Source organism: Heterodontus francisci, chromosome 16 (assembly GCF_036365525.1).
Source record: "Heterodontus francisci isolate sHetFra1 chromosome 16, sHetFra1.hap1, whole genome shotgun sequence".
Classification (NCBI taxonomy): Eukaryota; Metazoa; Chordata; class Chondrichthyes; order Heterodontiformes; family Heterodontidae; genus Heterodontus; species Heterodontus francisci.
In genome coordinates, this window is record NC_090386.1 from 21,680,320 (window position 1) to 21,698,164 (window position 17,845).

At 48.3% G+C, this 17,845-nt stretch overlaps 1 protein-coding gene across 1 annotated transcript in view; it reads right to left on the reverse strand.

Annotated features, from left to right (window-relative positions):
- The window catches only part of eapp (e2f-associated phosphoprotein), a 37,095-nt gene extending 27,834 nt beyond the window's left edge, over positions 1-9,261 (reverse strand). The window contains exons 1-2 of the mRNA XM_068048037.1: positions 9,055-9,261; positions 5,581-5,759 (exon numbers count right to left, since the gene is read on the reverse strand). Coding sequence (XP_067904138.1) covers positions 5,581-5,759; positions 9,055-9,125 — 250 coding nt within the window. The 5' untranslated portion in view covers positions 9,126-9,261. The remainder of the gene's footprint in view (positions 1-5,580; positions 5,760-9,054) is intronic.
- Positions 9,262-17,845: the final 8,584 nt, after the last annotated feature.

The following is a 17,845-nucleotide window of genomic DNA, read 5'->3' on the forward strand; positions in this document are numbered from 1 at the left end:
AAAGACCCTGGCCCCCAACTCCAGCTCGGTGGCCCAGGGTGGCACCGCCGTACCTCCCCAGACACTTGCAACAACCACTGCTCAGGCGGTTCCGGAGACTGTTGTTTTCACGGCCTCCGGTGGGAGGCGGGGATAAAATGAAGGCGCGGTGCAAGTCAAAACACACAAAGTCATGCCCCTAGTTACCAAAAAACGTCCTGAGCCTGAGCTCACTCTACGACTGATCCAGGGGAGCCCACCTGCCCCACGGCTGAGCTTGAGCACAAAGAATATGGGCAGGGGCTGCGGAGGTAGAAGCAGAGACCTGTACTGAGGTGGATGTCTCGGAGCCTCTGCACCCCTCCCAGAATAATAGGTGGAGACATCCCTCCTCTGAAGAGGGCCAGGAGTTACTGGGTCCATCTCCTGGCATGGATCCTCGGGCTCCCCCTGCCACCGGCACCATCAAGGCCTCGAGCCATAAGTGGCAGCCCTCTGTCCCTCAGAGTGGGGAAGAGAAGCCCGTTAATTTAGCAAATCCCAGTGAGGGAGCAGGGGGCCCGCTTGCGGTGGGGAAGCCTGTGGTCCCCACAGGGGAAATCGCTCCTTCAGTCGCTGGGTCAGGTGTCCTGGGTGGGGGCGGGACCTGTGAGGGTCAATCCTCCCAGCAGTCTGATGTTGCCGCCCAGGATGTACCCGATCCGGAGGCCAATCTGCTGGGTCTGTGGGCGATGGTGGGGCGGGAGATGGCCTTCTCGCTCTTCCTCCGGTCCAGGCTGGATTTATGGAGTCGGGAACAACCACCTCCCTAGCTCACTAGCCTGGGTACAGAGGTGGAGGGGGTCCTGAACCGCTGGTGGCCATCGGCTCCAGTTCCCTATAACAACCCAGAGAGGACTCCTCCACCATCGATCCCGGGGGCAAGACCGTGCTGGAGGCAGGACCAGCTGGCGCGGCAGAGACATCCGCCCCACAGTGTGTCAGCCACTGGCGGTGATGACCCAGAGGAGGATGGAGACTCGGTATCGGGCACAGAGAACAATCTTGAATCCATCGTCACTGAGGCAGTGGACTCCCTCATACCTCCTACCCAGTCTCCTATCACTATTGCACAACTCCAGGACTTCTTTGCTGCCTATAGGGGTTGCCGCAACAAAGTCCAGCTGGCCCTCGACCGGTGGTCGACTTTGAGGCTGATTATCTGGTCCGTCTGTGCCACCCTCAAAAAGGGGGGCAAGGGCGCAGAAATGAAACTGGTGGTGAAGCGCTGTTACAATGCGTTCCTCTCTGGGTTGGTGCTCTTCCATTCCCTCCTCACAGTAAAGGTGTCAGTGATGGGTTTCAAAGTACTTCTGACATGAAGACCATTGCTAGGCTCAACACCGACGGCAGCACGGGGTCTCTCTGCAGATTTCACAATCACAGTCCTCAAGTCAGGGAGGTTTGCGGTGAGCTTTCTGCAGGAAACCCACACCGTTCTGGGAGACAGTGTGACCTGGCTCCAGGAGTGGCAGGGTGGGGTCTAGGAGTCACCTCACCCCAATTTCTAGTGGGGTGGCTATGTTGTTGGCCCTGACTTCTCAGCCGGAGATCTTGGTGGTCAAGGAGCATGTGCTGGGCCGCTTGTGCCACCTCGCCATTCACCTGGGTGATGTGCCGCTCCGCTTTGTGAACATGTACGCACCCAGGCCTGATGCGTTGCAAGCGCATTTCTTTAAAGAAATGTCCGTTCTCTTGAGCTCTATCGGCGGGGGCATCATCCTCGTTTGGCGGGGGGTGGGGGGGACTGGGGGTGGGTTGGAGAATTTTAACTGTACCCTTGAGGTGAGGGATCATTCTGGTCCCCAGCGCGGCCAAACACTGGTGGAGAAGTTGAGAGAACTTATCAGCTCCCTTGACTGGTGGATGTCTTGTAGAAACTCGATCCCAACTCTAGCGCCTTCACCTGGAGGAGGAGGGTCCCGAATCAACCGCCTTGACATATCGGAGGCATACATCTCCTGTGTCTCAGCGGCTTCCATGTGGCTGGTGCCATGCTCGGATCACCACCACCTGGTGTGGGAAGAGTTCACTCCACTCCGCATGGGGGTGGGGTCTGTGGACCTGCACTTTAACATCCGGCTGCTGGGGGACAAGGGATTCCAGGATTCGTTACATCTATTCTTAGCCGACCAGAGAAGGAAGCAGGGGGGCTTCCCCTCCTTGAAGCTATGGGGGCATGTGGGCAAGACTCACATTAGTGTCTTCTGTCAGGAGTACACAAAGGGGTTGACCAAGAGGCAGGAAGCCGAGATTGGGTGCCTGGAGAGGGAGGTGCTCGACTTGGAGTCCTGTCTCACTCAGGCCGTCACGGACCTGGCCCTGTGGCAGGCATACGAAGAGAAGAAGGGCGCATTGAGGGACCTGCAGCTCGTAGGGTCCCGAGGCATGTACGCGAGGTCGCGGATCCGGATCCTGGAAGACTTGGACTGCGCCTCACCCTTCTACTCGCTGGAAAAATAGCGGAGGGTCCATGAGCAGCTCAACGAGATGCTGGCCGATGACGGGTCCTCCGTCACGGATCCAAGGGAATGGACCACTTGGTCCGCATCTATGACAGCACGTTGTTCTCTCCGGATCCGTCCAGTGAGGACGCATGCAGAGTTTTGTGGGAGGACCTGCCGAAGGTCAGCCCAATGGGCGCTGAAAAACTGAAGGCCCCGCTCATGTTGGCAGAGCTGACCAGCGCCCGACACTAGCTCTCAAGGGGCAAATCCCCAGGGCTACACGGGCTGATGCGGAATTCTTCAGGGTGTTCTGGGACTTCCTGGGGACAATTACGCACGGGTCCTGGGGGAATGCCTGGTGACTGGGCAGATGCCCTTCTTGTGGCACAGGGTGATCATTGTCCTGCTGCCGAAGAGATGTGATTTTCGCTTGCTGAAGAACTAGCGTCCAGTCTCCCTCCTCAGAATGGATTGTAAGATCTTTGCCCCGGCTATAGCTACCCGCCTGGGTTCTGTGTTGGCCCACATGAGCCACCCTGACCAGTCCTACATGGTCCCAGGCCAGTCCATCCAGGACAACATCCACCTGGTCCAGTACCTGATCCAACTTTCCCAGAGGACAGGTCTTTCGGTCGCCTTTCTCTCCCTCAATCAGGAGAAGGCTTTCGACAGAGCGGATCACGAATATCTTTTCGGAACTCTGTGTGCGTTCAGACTTGGGCCGCGTTTTGTGGCCCGAGTCACACTTTTACACACTGCTGCAGAGTGTCTGGTCAAGGTTAATGGGTCTTTTACAGCGCTCCTTTGCTTTGGGAGAGGAGTACGTCAGGGATGCCCCATGTCCGGCAATTATATACCATCAGCGTGGAGCCATTCCTGTGCCTGCTTCGCAGGAGGTTGCCAGGTTTGGCTTTGTGCGAGCTGGGCATGCGAGTCTTCCTCTCGGCTTACGCTGATGACATGCTGCTCACAGTCACAGATCCCGCTGACTTGCGGAGGATGCACGTGTGCCAGCAGATCTTTTCTGCCACGTCCTCTTTGAGGATCAATTAGGAGAAATGTTCCAGACTTGTGGTGGGTTGGGCGGGGGGGGAGGGCCTGCTGGAGGAGTTAAGATCTTTTGCATGGAGCATCATGCACCTCTTTTATCTGGGAGTCCACCTTAGCCCCGCTGAGGAAGCCTGGCTGGCAAACTGGCAGGAATTGGATGCGAAAGTCACTCAGCTAGGGCACTGGACAGGACTGCACAGAGTTCTTTCCTACAGGGGCCGAGCACTGGTCTTAAACCAACTGGTGGCCTTGATGCCGTGGTACTGATTGGTCACTTAACCTTCCCCCACCCCACCCTTTGCCACCAAGATCCAGAAGAAACTCATCGATTTCTTCTGGGGCAAGAGGAAAACTGGGTCTCTGCCGCAGTCCCGAGTTTCTCAACGGAGAAGAGTGGCTAGTTGCTGGTGTGCGTCAGTACCCAAGTTGCGATTCTCCGCCTTTGGACCCTGCAGAGATACCTGTACGTCGAGCATCCTCCCAGATGGTGTGCATTGGCGACGCATATTTTCTGCCGGGGCATTGCCTTCAAGACGACACGCAGCTCCTGGCGGAGAACTCTGAGGGAGTTGCTTGTCTTTTGCCGAGATCTATTCAGTCTGGAACATGGTCGCCTCTAGTCAGGGCACTACCCTGCCGACAGGGGAGTGGGCCCTGGCTATGGGGATGGACCGACAGGTGGAGCAGTAGTTGAAGCCTCTGGGACACCTTCACTGCAGGTGACGGGGGCGCTTGGGAGTGTGGAATGCTCCAGGTCGAGCTGATCTCCGCTCAGCTGGAGCTGCTCATTGGACCCAGGCCCTGAAACCCTCCTCGGCAGCAGGTCCCACAACCTGAGCCTCCTCTCAGAAATGCCCTCAATGCCATTCCACACCACGTGAAAAGGTTTCCTATATGAGCTCTTCCTGCATACTCTCCACTTCCTCGACCTTTCTGCCGCCCGGACACACTGCAGCGGTCCAAATTGCCATCTGGTGCCAAGGGGAATCCCCAGTGGAGGTCTCTCTATGCGGAAGTCCTCCCCCTTTACATTGGGGACCTGGGGTGGAGGGTGCTGCACAGGACAGTCCCAAGCAATAGACTTTTAAGTAGGCTCACGGTATCCCAGGCCGCCTGTAATTTCTGCGGCCCGGACGAGTCCATGTTCCACGTTTATATGGAAAGTGCGAGGTTGCACCTTCTGAGTATTTAAGGAGGCTGCACCCCAAGTTTTGGTTGAACTTCATCCCCATATTCCTGATCTTTGGGCGCCCAGTGTGGAGGGGCTAGGCCAGGAGGAGGATCTCCTTGTAGGTCTGGTCCTAGGCTTGGCCAACATGGCAATTGACAGGTCCAGGCAGTGGGCCGTTGGGAGTTCTGTCCACCCTGATTGCCTGCCCCGCTTTTGAGGTTATGATCGTGCCTGGGTGTCCCTGGAGACGATGCATGTAGTATCCGTGTCTGTACGAGCGAATACGAGAGTGAATGCGGTTGCAACAATTTCGGGATAAGGCGTATTGATCAATAAACAATTGACTTTCTATTTTTAAAACTTACAAGAAAACCTGTCGCTGGCTGTTTATTTGAGAAATACAACACCAAGGGGCTAAACTCTAATACAGATAGACTTGCTGCGATCAGGTGAGGAGCTGAACAATGGGAACTACCCACGACACACCACATGGCTGCACCAGTAAAGCTAACACTACACTGTTCAATATGCACCAGCCCCACTCTGAGAATTTTAAAAAAATTTCCACATTAACTATCTCTATAGATTCAGATTGTTAATTCATTTGCAATCAGGGCGAGGTTTGGGGCAGTTTTGTTCAGTGGGTATGTGCTCACGGGGAACTGAGTTGAGAACTCAGACACCAGAACACCTTTACACAGAGCAGACATGTGTCCCATTAGTTTGTGCTGGAGGTCCATGGCTCACCCAGAAATCTACTTAAATACTCACTCAAGGATATCTAGAGTTTAGTTTATCAAAACCACAAAGAGTAAAACTGGAGGCAAGGGACTGACTTTAAATATTCACCATATTTTGATTGCTAGGAGAAGTATTGAAAACCTCTGAACACACCTTCAGCTGCTAATGCCCAGCTGCCTTCAATAATCTTCATGGTGGAATCCAATTCTGCTGCCATCTCTTTCTCAAATTCATCATCGCTGGACTCGCTTTCCCCTGTTAAGTACTCCTTGATCAGTTTGCGTTTGCGTTCAGGTGTGCCATGAAGGAGAACGTCTAACTCATCTTCCGAACTGGGAAAAGCATGAATATATTTAGAGCTCACCACCAATTAATGGCCTACTTGTACTCAGAGCGTGTGTACAGAACAATTACACTGCATGGCCCCAGAAAAATATTCTTAGATCTGGAAATGTCCCAGGATTGGCAATCTTTGTCATAGAATGACGATGAGGAATGGTAGATCATGCCAACATTGACTGATGCCAGAAGTAAATCCCAAGTCCAAAGATACTTGACAAAATAATCCAATTTATACATATTGCACTACAACCAACTCTATGACTCCATTTAGATGCATCAGCAAAATGAAAACCCAAGGGATTAAAGGGGTAGTGGCAGCATGGATACAAAATTGGCAAAGAAAGCAGAATGGTGGTGAATGGTTGTTTTTCAGACTGGAAGGAAATATACAGGGAAACGGGCTCTTTTTTCTATATATTAAATACCGGGATGACTATACAGGGCATAATTTCAAAGTTAGCAGATGATATGAAACTTGGAAATATAGGAAACAATGAGGCAGTTTGTAACAGACATCAGGATAAAGACACTGACCTGAAACGTTAACTCTGCTTCTCTCTCCACAGATGCTGCCAGACCTGCTGAGTATTTCCAGCATTTCTTGTTTTTATTTCAGGATAAAGACAGGTTGGTGAAATGGGTCAACACATAGCAGATGAAATTTAATGATGGAAGTGTGAAGTGATATGTTTTGGTAAGAAGAACGAGGAGTGGCAATATGAACTAAATTGGACAATTTTAAAGGGGATGCAGGGAGAGACAGACATGGGGGCGTCTGAACACAAAATCTTTGAAGGTGGCAGGAAAAGTTGAGAAGGTTGTTAAAAAGCATATGGAATTCATGGCTTTATTAATTTTTAAAAAAGTACAAAAGCAAGGAAGTTATGGCCTGGCCAATGTATTGAGAGAGATTCTGGGCACTGCACTTTAGGAAGGATGTCAAAGCCTTAGAGAATGGTTCTGGGGATGAAGCACTTCAGTTCTGTGGAGAGACTGGAGAAGCTGTGGCTATTCTCTTTAGAGCAGAACAGGTTAAGGGAGATTTAACTGAGGTGTTCAAATTCATGAGGGGTAACAAAAACTGTTTCCAGTGGCAGAACGGTCAGTAACCAGAAGCACAAATTTAAGATGATTGACAAAAGAATCAGAGGCTACACGAGGAAACTTGTTTTTTTACACAACAAGTTGTGGTGATCTGGAATGTACTGCCTGAAAGGGTGCTGGAAGCAGTTTCAATAGTAACTTTCAAAAGGGGAATTAGATAAATACTTAAAAGAGAAAACATTTGCAGGTCTATGGGGGAAGGGAAAGGGAACATAAGGACATAACATAAGAAATAGGAGCAGGAGTAGACCATACAGTCCCTTGAACAATCATGGCTGATCTTCTGCCCCAACTCCACTTTCCGTCCACTCCTGCGATTCCCTGACAGACCAAAATTCTGTCTCAGTCTTGAATGTACCCAACGATGCAGCATCCACAACCCTCTGGGATAGAGAATTTTAAAAATTCACAACCCTTTCAGTGAACCCTTTCTCCTCAGTCCCTTATCCCGAAACTGTGCCTCCATGTTCTAGATTCCCCAGACATAGGAACGCAACCTCAGTACTTACCCGATCAAGCCCCTTCAGAAATCAAGAAACCTTTCATTCTTCTAAACTCCAGAAAGTATATGCCCAAATTACTCAGTTTATTGTTCGATAACCCTCTCATCCCAAGAACCAATCCATTGAACCTTTGCTGTACCGCCTCCAATGCAAGTATATCCTTCCTTAAATATGGAGACCCAAACTGCACACAGTATTCCAGGTGTGGTCTAACCAAAGCCCTGTAAAATTTTAGTAAGACTTCCTTATTCTTCGACTCCGATCCCCTTGCAATAAAAGCCAACATACCATTTGCCTTCCTAATTGCTTGCTGTACTTGCATGCTAACTTTATGTTCCTTGTACGAGTACACGCAAGTCTCTCTGAACATTTAGAAGTTAAGCTTTTTAAAACAAGGTTATATCTCTTTGCAGCCTTTTTGTGTCTTCCTCACAGTTTACTTCCCACCTCGCTTTGTATCGTCTGCAAACTTAGATACATTACTCTCTGTCTCTTTGTCCAAGTCATTAATCTAGAGTGTAAATAGTTGAGGCCCCAGCACTGATCCTTGCAGCACCCCACTATTCACTGCCTGCCAACTTTAAAATGCCCCATTTATTCCTACTCTCTGCTTTCTGTCAATTAACCAACCCTCTCTCTGGGCTAATAGGTTACTCCCAACTCCATGTGCCCTTATCTTGCATATTAATCTTTTCTGTTGCACCTTATCAAATGCCTTATGGGATAATTTGGATACCATTTTCAAAGAGCTGGCACAGGCATGCTGGGCCAAATGGCCTTCTCCTGTGTTGTATCATTCTAAGAAATACCTGATATGGGGCAAAATAGCACAGTGTAAACTCAACTCTTCCCTGCCATCATCTCCTAATTTTAGTCATGATATAGATATTGAGCTTAGGTAATGTCTCAACATTAACATCTAGGTCAAAATCCTGGAACTCTCTCTCTAACAGCACTGTGTTTGTACCTATAGCACAGGGACTGCAGCTGCTCAAGAAGGTGGCTCATCACCACCTTCTCAAGTGTAATTTGCGATGGGCACAAAATGCTGGCCTAGCAGTAATTCTCACAGCCCAAGAATTAATTTTAAAAAAGGTCTCAGATCAGTCCAGTCTCATTATGGGAAACCAGCAAAGGAAATTTGAGGGACCAATGGAGAGAACTTCCTGCATGCCAAAAAACAGTCAGGACAAAGACAAAGTGCTGGAACATATTACAAGACTTGGGAGATTTAGTCCCATTCTCCAGCCCTTTCAAATTTTTCTTCAAATATTTAACCACTTATTTCCCTTTCAAAGGATATTTGAATTCTGTTTTCCACACTGGTTCTGATAGAACAACCTATCAATCCTTTGGGTCAAAAATTCCCCAACCTCTCCCTTTGCTCTTTTGACATTAAACTCATTCCTCTACGTAATAACACAACGAAAGAGTAGAAATAGTTTATCCCCCAATTTAGCTGATGAAAACCTCTCAAATTGTGAAAACCTCTTAACTTTCTCTAGTCTTGTGAAAAGAGCCCCAGTTTCTGTGGCTTCCCTTTATAATTAAAGCTCCTCACCCCTGGTATCTCAGTTGTATCAACAGTCCCAGAATGAAGCCCATCACCTTCTCAGGTGAACCGGCAATGGACAATAAATATCAGTGACACCCCCATCCGCAGCTCCCACTCACTCACCTGGAAGTCGGATCCTCCTCGTCACTCGGTTCCTCCACCAGATACGGATCGTCCTGCTCCTGGCGACTCATAGTAGTTAGGCCTGGATGTACAGCAATCCCCGATTAATCCCCCACAACGACCCCGCTCTGACCTAGTTATTAACGGTGCAACCCGCTTCTCCCCGCCCGCCGCGTCATTGGCTCGCGCCCGTAAAGGGGCCTGAGATATTGGCGGCGCTGCCAGATGACGGAATCGGAGTGGGTTATTGACCTCAGGCAGCGCGGGGGACAGCCCGAGACCAGGAACACTCCGTCACAGTCACCTGCCTCCCCTTCCCCCATGAAGGTTCATGGAGATTCCTGTGAAAGGAATAGTTGACAACCTTGCATTGCCAGCCTGTCCTTTCCCATCATCCACTGACCTACCCACCAATGCACTATGACTGGGATAGGATGGTAATCAGTTATTATCTGACTGCTGTTCTTGTGCAAATTGAGACTATGGAGCAGCTATTTTATCATGAAGAGCATCACAGCCTGTGCTTCCCCACAATTCTAGCAGGGACCTAGAAACCTGGTGCTTTTCCCCCTCTAAATTGCAGAAGCCAATTTAGTGGCCAGACTGACATCAGCTAACTGCACAGATCAGGACTTAAATCTCACCCATCAGAAGGGACCAGGAGTTCATTGGGTACTCCCTTAACCCACTAGGCCATCAGGGCACTAACCCAGGTTCCATAAAATATCATATCTCAGATGTACAATATTCAGTTGTCTTCAAAGCTGTTATGACACATGCAAATTTGATCTGCCTTTGCAAAGCTAAGCATGGAAGGTGAATCAGCCTAGGCTCCCAGTCCTGATTGCTATCAGTCAATAAACAATCTGAAGATGTGCTACAAACCTGGCAAAACTCTTTGAAATACCAATTTCATGTCTTTATAGTTCAGTTTTCTCTATGAACATGAGCTACATCCAACCCATTAAACAGCAAAATGATTTATTTATCACATCTTTTAAGAGAACAAGGAGCAGAGTAAGTTAACATTTATAGATAAAGCAATCATGCTTTTAAATTGTTCCTTCCTCCTTCCCTGTCTCCAGTGGTGGGATTGCTATCAGGTCACAGATCCATAGGGAGGGAAGGCACAGGCCATTAGTATGTGACATGAATGCTCTTTTCATACCAGGCTTGCCAGTGAGCAGCTGTTCAGCAACTGAGGCTAGCACAAAGAGGAGCAGATCCTGTCCTCATGCAGTTAGTAGTGGGGACCCTAACTGCTGTTCTGCAGAGCGAACTTAGCACAAACCAGGAAAAACAGATGGGACTTGCTCTAAATGGCTTTGTTTCACAGAGACTCAAGAACTTTTTAACGTTCAAGGGGCTGAATGGCCTGCTCCTGTTGCTATATTCCATCCCAGGGTGTCATGACTGCAGTTGCTAGTTTCATGTTTTGCACACTTGAAACTGGGTGGTGATTGCACTGGGGCAACAGTTCTCAATCCCACTGTGCTGCTTGTCTGTCTTCACTGTTCAACCTTCCAAAAGGCATTCAATAAGGTGCCACACGAAAGGTTAATACACAAGGGTGCATGGAGTTGGGAGTAATATATTAGCATGGATGGAGGATTGGTTAACGAACAGGAAGCAGAGAGTTGGGATAAGTGGTGTATTTTCAAGTCGGTAGGCTGTGACTCGTGGAATGTCACAAGGATCAATGCTGGGCCCTCAGCTATGTACAATATCATAGACAAAAAGACATAGAATAATGTATCCAATTTTTCTGATGACACAAAGCTAGGTGGGTATGTAAGCTGTGAGGAGGACACAAAGAGCTGCAAAGAGATAGAGACAGGTTAAGTGAGTGGACAAGGTGGCAGCTGGAATATAATGTGGGGAACTGTGCTATTTCTCATGTTCTTACAGTCTTAAAATGACATGTGACCAAGTTCACAGTTATGCTTGTGGACTGAATGGAGATGTTATGCAAACATAGAAAAATAGGAGGAGTAGGCCATTCGGCCCTTCGAGCCTGCTCCACCATTCAATACGATCATGGCTGATATCCCAATTCAGTAACCTGTTCCCGCTTTCTCCATGTATCCCTTGATCCCTTTAGCCCTAACAACTATATCTAACTCTTTCTTGAATATATTTAATGATTTGGCCTCAACTGCTTTCCGTGGTAGAGAATTCCACAGGTTCACCATTCTCTGGGTGAAGAAATCTCTCCTCATCTCAGTTCTAAATGGCTTACCCCTTATCCTTAGACTGGGACCCCTGGTCATGGACTCCCCCGTCATCGGGAATATCCTTTTTTTTTTAGAATTAGAACATTACAGCGCAGTACAGGCCCTTCGGCCCTCGATGTTGCGCCGACCTGTGAAACCATCTGACCTACACTATTCCATTTTCATCCATATGTCTATCCAATGACCACTTAAATGCCCTTAAAGTTGGCGAGTCTACTACTGTTGCAGGCAGGGCGTTCCACGCCCCTACTACTCTCTGAGTAAAGAAACTACCTCTAACATCTGTCCTATATCTATCACCCCTCAACTTAAAGCTATGTCCCCTCGTGTTTGCCATCACCATCCGAGGAAAAAGACTCTCACTATCCACCCTATCTAACCCTCCGATTATCTTATATGTCTCTATTAAGTCACCTCTCCTCCTCCTTCTCTCCAACGAAAACAACCTCAAGTCCCTCAGCCTTTCCTCATAAGACCTTCCCTCCATACCAGGCAACATCCTAGTAAATCTCCTCTGCGCCCTTTCCAAAGCTTCCACATCCTTCCTATAATGCGGTGACCAGAACTGCACGCAATACTCCAGGTGCGGTCTCACCAGAGTTTTGTACAGCTGCAGCAGGACCTCGTGGCTCCGAAACTCGATCCCCCTACTAATAAAAGCTAACACACCATATGCCTTCTTAACAGCCCTATTAACCTGGGTAGCAACTTTCAGGGATTTATGTACCTGGACACCAAGATTTTTGTTTTTTTATTTCCAAAATATACTTTATTCATAAAAATCTGTAAAAATTACATTGCCAAACAGTTTCCAAACAGCACCAAAAAATACAAACATTGCAAGGGAGATCAGTTTCCTTCAATACTGTCATGAGTTTCTTCCCAACCCTTCTGTTTCACAATTGTCATGTCAATTACAGTTTTACATTTACAGCAATTGAGAATATTAACGATACAGTTCGAGGGGTTTCCCATGGATCCAGTCCCTCAGTCCAGCTTGGTGGGGGAACCTTACACTGTGGTCTTTCCCCATTGAGCCTTTGCTGCGGCTGCCCCAAGCTTTAGTGCATCCCTCAGCACGTAGTCCTGGACCTTGGAATGTGCCAGTCTGCAACATTCGGTGGTGGACAACTCTTTGCGCTGGAAGACCAGCAAGTTTCGGGCAGACCAGAGGGCGTCTTTCACCGAATTGATAGTCCTCCAGCAGCAGTTGATGTTTGTCTAGTGTCACTACGTGCTGAGGTTCTATCTGTCCCCGGTGTTGCGAAGGATGGGCCTGGTCACATTGCCGCGGAACGCTCCGTGCAGTTGGGCGGTGCCGTACCACCTATCCTTCGTGGAGCAGTTTCTGCGGGAAAACACCTTTGACCACCGGTCCATCAGGCAGTGGTCTGCACGGAATGTCCTCAAGGCCCTACGGGAAAAGGAAACGGTGGATCCTGTTGGATGGTTCCCTGAGCAGACCGTCAAAGTCATTTGGCGGAATGCCTCATCACCAGAACTTTCAAACAAGCACCAAGACGTAGCTTGGCTGGTGGTGAGAAGGGCCCTCCCCGTCAGATCCTTCATGCACACCCGAAGTCTCGCCCCCTCCGCACAGTGCCCCCGCGTTGGCTGTGGTGGGGAAGAGACGGTCGCCCACCTCCTCCTGGAATGTGCCTTTGCAAAGCAGGTGTGGAAAGAGATGCAGTGGTTTTTGTCAAGGTTCATCCCAAGCAGCTCTGTAACACAGGAGTCTGTGCTCTACGGGCTGTTCCCAGGGACGCACACCGAGACAAACATCAACTGCTGCTGGAGGACTATCAATTCGGTGAAAGACGCCCTCTGGTCTGCCCGAAACTTGCTGGTCTTCCAGCGCAAAGAGTTGTCCACCACCGAATGTTGCAGACTGGCACATTCCAAGGTCCAGGACTACGTGCTGAGGGACGCACTAAAGCTTGGGGCAGCCGCAGCAAAGGCTCAATGGGGAAAGACCACAGTGTAAGGTTCCCCCACCAAGCTGGACTGAGGGGCTGGATCACTGGGAAACCCCTCGAACTGTATCGTTAATATTCTCAATTGCTGTAAATGTAAAACTGTAATTGACATGACAATTGTGAAACAGAAAGGTTGGGAAGAAACTCATGACAGTATTGAAGGAAACTGATCTCCCTTGCAATGTTTGTATTTTTTGGTGCTGTTTGGAAACTGTTTGGCAATGTAATTTTTCTCTCTGTTCATCTACACTACCAAGAATCTTCCCATTAGCCCAGTACTCTGCATTCCTGTTACTCCTTCCAAAGTGAATCACCTCACACTTTTCCGCATTAAAGTCCACTTGCCATCTCTCAGCCCAGCTCTGCAGCCTATCTATGTCCCCCTGTACCCTACAATATCCTTCGGCACTATCTACAACTCCACCGACCTTCGTGTCATCCGCAAATTTACTAACCCACCCTTCTACACCCTCTTCCAGGTCATTTATAAAAATGACAAACAGCAGTGGCCCCAAAACAGATCCTTGCGGTACACCACTAGTAACTAAACTCCAGGATGAACATTTGCCATCAACCACCACCCTCTGTCTTCTTTCAGCTAGCCAATTTCTGATCCAAAGCTCTAAAACACCTTCAACCCCATACTTCCGTATTTTCTGCAATAGCCTACCGTGGGGAACCTTATCAAACGCCTTACTGAAATCCATATACACCATATCCACTGCTTTACCCTCATCCACCTGTTTGGTCACCTTCTCGAAAAACTCAATAAGGTTTGTGAGGCACGACCTACCCTTCACAAAACCGTGCTGACTATCGCTAATGAACTTATTCTTTTCAAGATGATTATAAATCCTGTCTCTTATAACCTTTTCCAACATTTTACCCACAACCGAAGTAAGGATCTAGTCTGTTCAGTCCTGTTAGAATTTTATAGGTTTCTATGAGATCCCCTCTCATTCTTCTAAACTCTAGAAAATACAAGCCTAATTGACCCAATCTCTCTTCATACATCAGTCCTGCCATCCCATGAATCAGTCTGGTGAACCTTCGCTGCATTCCCTCCATAGCAAGAACATCCTTCCTCAGATAAGGAGACCAAAACTGCACACAATACTCCAGATGTGGTCTCACCAAGGCCTCGTATAATTGCAGCAAGACATCCTTGCTCCTGTGCTCGAATCCTCTTGCTATGAAGGCCAACATACTATTTGCCGACTTAACTGCCTGCTGCACCTGCATGCTTACTTTCAGCGACTGGTGCACAAGGACACCCAGGTCTCGCTGCACCTCCCCCTTTCCCAATCTATCACCGTTCAGATAATAATCTGCCTTCTTGTTTTTGCCTCCAAAGTGGATAATCTCACATTTATCTACATTATACTGCATCTGCCATGCATTTGCCCACTCACTCAACCTGTCCAAATCACACTGGAGCTTCTCTGCATCCTCCTCACAGCTCACACTCCCATCCAGCTTTGTGTCATCTGCAAATTTGGATATATATTGTGAATAGCTGGAGGACCTTATGTAGGACCTTATCGAAAGCCTTCTGAAAGTCCAAATACACCACATCCACTGGTTCTCCCTTATCTATTTTACTAGTTACATCCTCAAAAAATTCCAGTAGATTTGTCCAGCATGATTTCCCTTTCGTAAATCTATGTTGACTTTGTCCGATCCTGTCACTGTTTTCCAAGTGCTCTGCTATTACATCTTTTATAATGGACTCTAGCATTTTTCCTACTACTGATGTCAGCCTAACTGGTCTATAATTCCCTGTTTTCTCTCTACCTTCTTTTTTAAATAGTGGGGTTACATTAGCTACCGTCCAATCTGTTGGAACTGTTTGAGTCTATATAATTTTGAAAAATGACCAGCAATGCATCTACTATTTCTGGGGCCACTTCCTTAAGTACTCTGGGATGTAGATTATCAGACCTGGGGATTTATCAGCCTTCAATCCCGTCAATTTTCCTTACACCATTTCCCTACTAATGCTGATTTCATACAGTTCCTCCTTCTCACTAGGCCCTATGTTCCCCAACATTTCTGGGAGGTAATTTGTGTCCTCCTTTGTGAAGACAGAACCAAAGTATGTATTTAATTGGTCTGCCATTTCTTTGTTCCTCATTATAAATTCCCCGTTTCTAACTGTCAGGAACCTACATTTGTCTTCACTAATCTTTTTCTCTTCACATATCTATAGAAGGGGTCAACCAACCTACATTTGGTCACTCCACTATAGAGACCACACTGTGATCGGCGAATACAGTATACATTAATGATTTAGACGTGAATATAGGAGGTATGATCAGTAAATTCGCAGATGACACGAAAATTGGTGGTGTCGTAAATAGTGAGGAGTAAAGCCTTAGATTACAGGACGATATAGATGGGCTGGTAAAATGGGCGGAGCAGTGGCAAATGGAATTTAATCCTGAGAAGCCTGAGGTGATGCATTTTGGGAGGACTAACAAGGCAAGGGAATATACAATGGATGGTAGGACCCTGGGAAGTACAGAGGGATCTTGGTGTACTTGTCCATAGATCACTGGAGGCAGCAGCACATGTTGATAAGGTGCTCAGGAAGGCATATGAAATACTTGCCTTTATTAGCCGAGGCATAGAATATAAGAGCAGGGAGATTATGATGGAGCTGTATAAAATGCTAGTTAGGCCACAGCTGGAGTACTGTGTACAGTTCTGCGCACCACACTGTAGGAAGGATGTGATTGCCCTGGAGAGGGTGCAGAGGAGATTCACCAGGATGTTACCTGGGCTGGAGCATTTCAGCTATGAAGACAGACTGAAAAGGCTAGGGTTGTTTTCCTTAGAGCAGAGAAGGCTGAGGGGGACATGATTGAGGTATACAAAATTATGAGGGGCATTGATAGATTAGATAGGAAGAAAGTTTTTCCCTTAGCGGAGGGATCAATAACCAGGGGGCATAGATTTAAGGTAAGGGGCAGGAGGTTGAGAGGGGATTTGAGGAAAAAAACTTTCACCCAAAGGGTGGTTGGAATCTGGAATGCACTGCCTGAAGAGGTGGTAGAGGCACAACATTTAAGAAGTATTTAGATGAGCACTTGAAACGCCATAACATACAAGGTTACGGGCCAAGTGCTGGAAAATGGGATTAGAATAGTTAGGCGCTTGATGGCCGGCACAGACAGGATGGGCCGAAGGGCCTGTTTTTGTGCTGTATGACTCTATGACAAAAAGTACAAGTAAATCATTGTTTCACCTTGAGGAGGATTTGGGGCACTGGACAGTGGGAAGGGAGGAAGGAACATGGCAGGTGTTGCAACTCCTGTGCTTGTATGGGAAGCTGTTCAGGGGAGGGGAGAGCGTGTTGAGAGTGATTGAAGAGTGGATTAGGGTGTTGTGGAGGAGGGAATGCTTCAATTTCGGATTCTGAAAGGGAAAAGGAGGCAGAGATGTGTTTGGTGGTGTTGTTATGCTGGTGGCAGAAATGGCAGAGGATGATCGATTAAATGTGCAGCAGACACTTTACAGCCTTCCAGACACATCATTGAGTTTAGTTTAGTTTAGAGATACAGCACTGAAACAGGCCCTTCGGCCCACCGAGTCTGTGCCGACCATCAACCTCCCATTTATACTTTCTTTTGGGCCTCCTTATCTCGAGAGACAATGGATACGCACCTGGAGGTGGTCAGTGGTTTGTGAAGCAGCGCCTGGAGTGGCTATAAAGGCCAATTCTGGAGTGACAGGCTCTTCCACAGGTGCTGCAGAGAAATTTGTTTGTTGGGGCTGTTGCACAGTTGGCTCTCCCCTTGCGCCTCTGTCTTTTTTCCTGCCAACTACTAAGTCTCTTCGACTCGCCACAATTTAGCCCTGTCTTTATGGCTGCCCGCCAGCTCTGGCGAATGCTGGCAACTGACTCCCACGACTTGTGATCAATGTCACACGATTTCATGTCGCGTTTGCAGACGTCTTTATAACGGAGACATGGACGGCCAGTGGGTCTGATACCAGTGGCGAGCTCGCTGTACAATGTGTCTTTGGGGATCCTGCCATCTTCCATGCGGCTCACATGGCCAAGCCATCTCAAGCGCCGCTGACTCAAGCGCCCATTTATACTAATCCTACACTAATCCCATATTCCTACCACATCCCCACCTGTCCCTATATTTCCCTACCATCTACCTATACTAGGGGCAATTTATAATGGCCAATTAACCTATCAACCTGCAAGTCTTTGGCATGTGGGAGGAAACCAGAGCACTCGGAGGAAACCCACGCAGACACAGGGAGAACTTGCAAACTCCACACAGGCAGTACCCAGAATTGAACCCGGGTCGCTGGAGCTGTGAGGCTGCGGTGCTAACCACTGTGCCGCCCATACTGTACACTCTGGTTACTGGGGGAGGTTAACTGTACACTCTGGTTACTGCCCCCAATTTATCAGACAGCAGCTGTTGGTAATGATCTGCTACTCCCATTTACACCTCCTCTAGACCCATCTCTTATTTAATCTCTCCTGCCTTCCACCCTATCACGGATCTTCCTTTTATTCTCCCCACCACCTTCCCCTGCCTCTGTACTTGCTTAAAACCT